The sequence below is a fragment of the Copadichromis virginalis genome, linkage group LG8, assembly GCF_057382275.1.
Source record: "Copadichromis virginalis isolate Kocher_CV1m ecotype Utaka linkage group LG8, C_Virginalis_male_GT1.1, whole genome shotgun sequence".
NCBI lineage: Eukaryota > Metazoa > Chordata > Actinopteri > Cichliformes > Cichlidae > Copadichromis > Copadichromis virginalis.
This window is the reverse complement of record NC_140625.1, coordinates 11,674,565-11,682,062: the sequence shown is the minus strand read 5'-3', so window position 1 is coordinate 11,682,062 and position 7,498 is coordinate 11,674,565. Positions and strand designations below refer to the sequence as shown.

General features: G+C 41.5%; 1 protein-coding gene across 1 annotated transcript; it reads right to left on the bottom strand.

Moving 5' to 3' along the window:
* Nucleotides 1-816: 816 nt before the first annotated feature.
* Nucleotides 817-6,842, bottom strand: nptx2b (neuronal pentraxin IIb). Its single transcript, XM_085465774.1, has 5 exons — nt 6,105-6,842; nt 5,388-5,607; nt 4,830-5,074; nt 4,555-4,734; nt 817-2,239 (listed from the first exon to the last, which is right to left on the bottom strand). Exons 1-5 carry the CDS (start codon nt 6,543-6,545, stop codon nt 2,009-2,011), a joined length of 1,317 nt encoding a protein of 438 aa, XP_085321900.1. The 5' UTR covers nt 6,546-6,842; the 3' UTR covers nt 817-2,008.
* Nucleotides 6,843-7,498: the final 656 nt, after the last annotated feature.

The following is a 7,498-nucleotide window of genomic DNA, read 5'->3' as shown; positions in this document are numbered from 1 at the left end:
CATAGAAATGGCCACACTTTCTGATGATCAGTTAATCAAGTGGATTCATCAAGCAGCATCTGGCTGATACTTACCCTCTTAATTCCTGTGGAAGCAGGAAGGGTGTACTTAGTTTTTACACACTACTTCTGTGTGTCTATTACATTTTTAAGACCTGCTAAGAACCAGCTTATTTTTATTATGTCCTGAACCTTTAAGGGTTTGCTTTCTTTTGACCAGCCTAAGCTTCTTAAATGCTTACCTCTCCTGAAAACAACCTGTGTGAATTATATAAATTATTCTTCGCTACTAATCCACAAGAGCACAGTTAATATTCCCATCTTCAAAGACCCTTAGAGTATAACAGGTTTTGACAATTCTTGGTTTTGAGAAATGCAAAAAATATTTTTCACCTGTCAAACTTAACCGATTGCTTTGTTTTGCTCAAGCTGGGCGGCTAAGCTAACATATAAAAAGATGGTATTCTATATGATTTCATAATTCTGGATTTTAGTGAAACTTAAACTTAAATAACTCAAATAATGAATGTGTGTCATGTAGTTTCAAGGCTGTGGCAGACTTGTCTAATAGAGAGTGTCCGTGATGTCACCCCTGACCTTTCTCATCTGTTAAGAGTTGCTAAATCCACCCGGGACATCTGTTGCTGTTTGACTGAAGCCATCAGAGTCTGAACAGCCGTAAGACAGTAAGTCTGTCTTACTCGTGTGACGCCTAACAAACAAGATGGTTTTAAAACTGGCATATAAGATTCATATGATTTTTTTTAAACAGTCTCACAGAGAGTACTCGTGTTCACTTGTAAATTCATTTTGCAGGAATAATTATCTTTATTTTCCACATTTTCTGTACATGGTAAACATTTGGAAACACTTAGAAAACATTTAATGGCACTTCTATGAAAAGGCCACAGGACAAGGTGGAGAAAGCCTTACAAATGTGCTAAAAACAGACCACATTAAAAAAATACTTTTTTTTCTGGACAGAGACGTTACATAATGGAAAGTTACATTCAAATTTACATTCAAGCACATGTTATAAGGTTTTAAATTTTTTTTTCACTCTTTGTCATCACAACACAGAAGCTGTGTGTATGTTTTCAAAATGATTCACCATTTCCTGTGATGGAAAAAGCCAGGAAGAGAGAACAGTGATGAGCAGCAGCACTGGTGACAGATATGCATCCCACTTTTGTTTTTCACCACGTAAGCTATAAAATGAAATCAGCAGCATGTCTTACACAGATTTATTTCAATCGCTGATGTGCTTCATCCATCAGCGCCACATGAAATATGGTCTTTGGGTTTTTCTGTTTTGTTTTTTTTAGTATTATCCCTTTAAAAGAGCCAAACATGTGAGGATCAGATTGCTGTTGGCTCAGTGCTATTGCTTGGTTAAAGAGGTGGCATAACATTAGCCACCCTTTTAATCTTTCCTCCTACACAGCACGCAACACTCGCTCACATGTTAATGGCAACGTCGGTCTGAACCTTAATGTGTTTGTCATACTACAAGTGTGCTGCACTAGAGTGGATTTTCTTTACTTCAGAGCTTCAGAGTGAGTGTGTGTGTGTGTGTGTGTGTGGGGGGGGGTCATTTTACGTCTTAGCACCAATACCTACGGCCTTATGTTACTACGGCTGTTGAAGCCAAGTATCCTAATCGTGATGAAGAAACTGCTGTCACTAAGGAGCGCTCTAATTGCCACTGGAAACCGCAAGCAGAGGTGATTGTGATCAGCCTGGGCGAAACAATACACACTTAGATGTGTGGCCCTGAACGCTGGATCACACCAAACGGTCAAAATGTCACAGCTGTAATCTCAGGGGGTCTTTTTCAGAATTGGTTCAGTAATCTCAAAGCTGTAAATGTAAACCAGACTACGAAAAGCATCCAACTATAAAAAAATAAAATGAACAAGCTGCCTCACAGTATGAACAGACTACTTAAAATAAAAAAAGTTGAATGGATGGAAACATTAACAAATCAAATGACAGGCTGAGAGGTTTTTTTAAGCGTTGGGCAACCTCTCCTGGCATATCTCCAAGGGCCGCTTGAACGCTCCCCTCCCGAAAACTTCGACGTTGCTCGCCAGCCAGGAGACGACATTCCCAGGGACGTACGAAGTGCAGTTGGCCATAGACTGGATCTCGACGGGCTTCAGAACGCGATCCCAAATGTTCACCTGACTCAGCTCGCCCACGAAAGCCTGTCCGGCATCAAAGCGCCCGCCCACCACGTCCTGGAAGAGCCATAAACAGCAGGATGTGAATTTAAACCGCATCGACAACAACATCATCAAACGTAATTACCTGTTCCAGTGCGGAGGAAGAGCCAGTCAGTGGGAATGAACTGCTCATTAAACTTTTGTACTGTCTTTTAAAGTACTCTTGGACACGAGGTCAAGTCCTTTATCTGTTTTCTAAGAAATGTGTCATTTTTTAAAGACTTTATGTTTCATAATTTAGTAACACTAAGCGATCACGTGAGAGCATCATGGGTATTCATGTTGATTTGAACTTTAGATTCACGGTTAATATATTTGGTTTTTGTTTGGCTTTTATTGTTCTTCTAGCATTTGTAATCTTGATTATGTGTTCACTGAATGGTTGAATTCCTGATTTGATTAATTTATTATTTTAACAGAGGTTGAGTTTTTTTTCTTGTGATATTATTGACTTTTTTCTTCTCTTTTAATTTTCAGTTTTACAGTTGTTTGTTTTTTGGTTCATGCCTTCATTTTTATTCTTTTAGTTCCCGCTGTGCCCTCTGTGTTTATATAGTCCTGTTTTTCCTTTGTCACTTTGGCAAAGCATCTATCATGCTTCCCTGTGTGCCACCTGCTGTGATCTCCTGTGGCTCGCCTTCAGTTATTTAAGCCTCTGCCTCACATTCAGATTCTCACTCAATCTCTCTCCCTTGACGGATAAACTGCTTGAGAAACAAAACTTAGGAAACGGATTTTAAAACTGTTGATTTCAAAATGAAAATATGAAAAATACTTAATATTTATTAGTCATATCTGGTAGAAAATTTGTGGTAGACAGATAAGAGTGCAAAGTCCTTAGACAAACAATTCTCCTGACCTTGGTCAAGCTGGTCCTTGTTACAGCTGAAGCACCTTTTCACACCATCTTCACACAATTTTGAGAAGCTTGACCTGAAGACCTGAAGCAATCATCTGACACAGTCATCTGTCTGCACTGCAGTTGCAATCCTTGTTAGGTGTAGTCTATAAAGTCCAGTGGTTTTATGTGTTTGCAATCAAGAGTATGATAAAACTACCAAGCTAAATTTCATGAATCCTATCGATCGATCCCCAGCTCTGTCTGTCTTGGTTGTTGTGTTCTTGGGCAAGACACTTCACCTACCGCCTACTGGTGATGGCCAGAGGGGCCGATGGTGCAATATGGCAGCCTTGCTTCTGTCAGTCTGCCCCAGGGCAGCTGTGGCTACAACTGTAGCTTGCCTCCACCAGTGTGTGAGAGTGAATGAATAGTGGAATTGTAAAGCGCGTTAAGGGTCTCGAAAAGCACTATATAAATGCAATCCATTATTATTATTAAGATAGAGAACTGACATCGGCTTTGGTGATGTATGTACTCTTCTAGTCTTGAATCTGTATGATGTCAAAGACAGTGGATATACTAAATATGGTCATTTCAGACACACAACTCTGGCTGTGAGAATAGCAGTCCCAACCGATCTACTGTTTTGAGTGCAAGGGGCAGCCATTCAGAAGAAAGCTGGCTTAAAAGGAGTCTGGTTATAAAGGGAGAGGAGTAAAAAGGCTCGTCTCAGGTAGAGGAGGAACTGAGGAGTTATTTTGTACTGTGAATCATGCAAAGCTACTCTAACAGAAACCAAGAATATAAATATGGAAGTGGAAATTAGGTTCCCTTCAATCACATAAATATTCTGCATGCTGCTATGTAAACTTTGATTAGCAGTGATTTGGATACCAAATGTTCCCTGCAGAACTGAACAGTAATATGATTTTTTTTTAAACGATAACAGCACTCAAAGACCACAAGCCTCAGCAAACGGCCATTCATGCCTTTTAAAGAGGGATCTGGATGCACACCAAATATTTAATGGCTTCTTCCCTCAACACGAAGTGTCACGAAAATAGACTGGGCAGGTTTTGTGTAAAGCCATTAAAAGGGACACAAACAAACGTCAATAAAAACATGCGTTATTACCTGCTTGGCAGAGGTAATAATACATTGATTCATTTAGCGACCTCAGCAGCTGTGGGCAGTGATAGATTCACTGTTGTTTCTGTTAATTGTTTTGTTCTGATAATCAGCCTGGATCTCATTTGTGCCGCTTTAAATCTGGGTAATTTTCTTCTTTCCATCTGCAATTTGCAGAGACACCTCATAAATAGTGCGTCTTATTAGTCGAAGCGCTTGGTACAGCATTTTCAAGTTATTTTCTTCTTGCAGTAATGTGAGCGTGTTGAGTTGAGTGCACATAGCTGCAACACATTCTTTTTTTGACGATGAATCTAAAAAAAAAAAGACATTCATCAAAGATTTTACTGTATCATTTCACCTGCTCCTGCCCCAGGATGATCACTCCTCCAGGTTTGATGGGGTGCCAGGCTGCCAGGTTGTCACCAGCTCCCAGCTTCTCCCCGTCTTGGTAAGCCTCCCACTGACCATCTCGCGTGGTCCAAGAGATGCAGATGTGGTGCCACCTGCCGTCGCGAACCTCCAGGGGAAGCTGAGCAACCTAGGGTCAAAAAGACATTATAATTTTGAAACGTGTGTTTTGGTACAAATATGATTTTTACTAAATCACTATTTCAATCCGATTTAATTACTTGCCTTGTCATTAATGAGAAGCTCAATTGGGTTGTTGCCCCATTCAATCAGCACAATCTCATTTGCTTGCCCTGGTACACCGTAAGAAAAAGGCGTGCCTATGCCAGGGCTGGCGCTGGACTTGATCCACATGCAGAGAGTGAAAGCATACATCTCTGGCAAGCTCTTGGTGATACGGCCATACAGGTAATTGGTACGCTGGGGCAGGGACAGCTTAAACTGTTCTGGGGATATGAAGTCTCCTCCGCCTGTAATAAGATCGGCAGAAAAGACCCGTGGTGTAAGGAGGGAGAGGTGACCCATGAGGCTAATCTTCTCACCCGTTATTTCACCTTTGGTGATTCATAAGATCATCTTGACTATTCTGAGTGCAGAGGGCAGCAGCCTTTCTCCACTCTTGTAATTTTCCTTTCGTGTGGGACTATTCTCTGTGTAGTCATCCAATCTGTTAAATGGGCTGTATGTCATTGAAACCTATTTATATCTCAAAATAACATTTCCTCTTGATTTGTTCTCTACAGCTATTGTAATGTAAATATGTGAGTTTGTGCTTGGCTGTACCTTTCTCCAACTCATTGATCCTCTCTACCAATGCGTTTAGAGTGCTCTCTGTTTTCAGCCTGTAGGCAGCTGTGGCATTGGACAGCATGCTCTTTTCCGCCTCCAAGGTGCTGACTTTTTTCAGGAGCTGTTTCTCCAGTTCTCCAAGACGTTGCTGCAGCAGGTCACGGAGCTCACTGGGGAACGAGGCTCCAGATATGTTGGCCCTCATTTGCTGTTGCTAAGGAAGGATCAACATCACCAGTTATCATAAGCAGGATGTGCACTAAGCCCCCCTGAGAGCTGTGAGCTTCTGTGTGACTGATTGGCAGGTTTACAGATTGAGTTTAAATAAAAGTCTTTCAGTCAGTTTTCCTCTCCTGTCAGGAGAATCCACTCATTTATTTTAATGTGGGAGGCACATACTGGGCTTGAAACTGAGTATTTTCATACTGTGTGGTAGTCATGGTAAGACTAGGAACAAAAGACTATTCAATTTATTGAAAGCGCAAGCAAAGTGAAGGCAGGTCACACGAGAAATTAACCAGTTAGCTGTATAATCTCTTCCCACATACTGCTTTGATTCTCCACGATAAACTCAGTAACAATTCTTAGAAGTCACGCTCTGCTTTTGTGCGAATCGACAGTTTGTTTTAATCCCCTTAAATCCGTAATCCGTAAGCAAACCAGGTTTTTAGGTTCGGGCTTTGGCACAATGCTTTGCGCAATGACTCTTACCTCAAGGTTTTCCAGTCGGTCCTTGAGCCCCTGCATGGTTTTTCCAAGATTGTCGATACTTTCATTTGGATCCCCGGGAACGTCCCCCATCGTGTTTTGTTTGTCTTTGCCCCATGTTCCCCCTTTGTCGTACTTTCTATCGGTGGTTGCTGACGCGCACAGAGACAGCTTGGTGGTAAGCTCGTTGATGGTGCCAATCTGTTTGGAAATCGTTTCTTTCTGTTGTAAAATCGTCTCCCTTAGCTGCATGACCGTGTTTCTGAGCTCTTCTTCCTGACCCCCGGCATTTAACTCGGGTAGCAAAGTCACAGGGCAACTGGCATCGCCCGTGAGGGGTATTGCCCGGCAAATGTAGCGCTTTCCATCGTCCGCCTGCCTGTTTGTTAGCTGACCACATCCCAGAGCACAAAAACATAACATCCCGGACAAGAGTGAAAACATACCGGCGGCTTGTGTCGCTCAGAGAGGTCAAGAAAGAGGTGAAAACCTCACAGTTAAATTCTCAGCACTCCAACGCGAGCCCGATGTTGAGTTCAGTGCGTAAAAGTGTACTCCAAACGGGTCTGCGCAAAAAGCATCATGTATAACTATCTTTACAAAGTAGCGACATGATGTGCGACCGGCAAAATCAGGAGTGGAAAATGCGATCAGGGGAGTGTAAGCCCATTAATGTGGCTTGTGATAACGGAACTATTCCTGGCACGAACGGAGCTCACAGTGTGGTGCTGATCAGACAGCTCCTCTCGATAAAGAGGATTACCAAAAAAAGGTGTCTGTGAAAAGTCCTGGATGTGTTGTAGTAGGCTGACGTCACCGAGTCTAGGCTTAACCCTCCTCTCGTGTTAGGGTCGGCACCGACCCATTTTAAATTTCAAATGCATAAAAAAATCACATACATTTGTTTATTGTATCAAGGCTTTTTGACTTTGTCAGGAACCTCTATTTCTACAAAATAAAATAAAAAAAATTATTTTCACTAAATTATAAAATGCCCTAGTTGAAATTATGACCTTTGTGTTGTTAGGGTCGGTTTCGACCCAGGTATAATATTATGAGTATAAAGCAATAATTAAAGCCAAAACTGAAATCATAAGTGCACTGTCAGCTAAAACACTTACAGCAAGCGCCTCTCCTAATCATATGAGCTTTAGGGGATTCTTATTTTGCATATTTTTTGCAGTATACCTGCACAAAAACAAAACAAAATAAACACGGGCATGTGAGGTGAATTCACTATTTGAGTGGCCATTTGACTTCCAGAGTGCACATTTACAATTTGCAGCATACAAAAAATGAGAAGAAGATTCACAGTGAGCTAAGTTCTGGATCATATTTTTGGTGAAAATGAAGGAGAGGACACAGAGCAGCATAGCGATTCAGATGGGCAGGTTTCT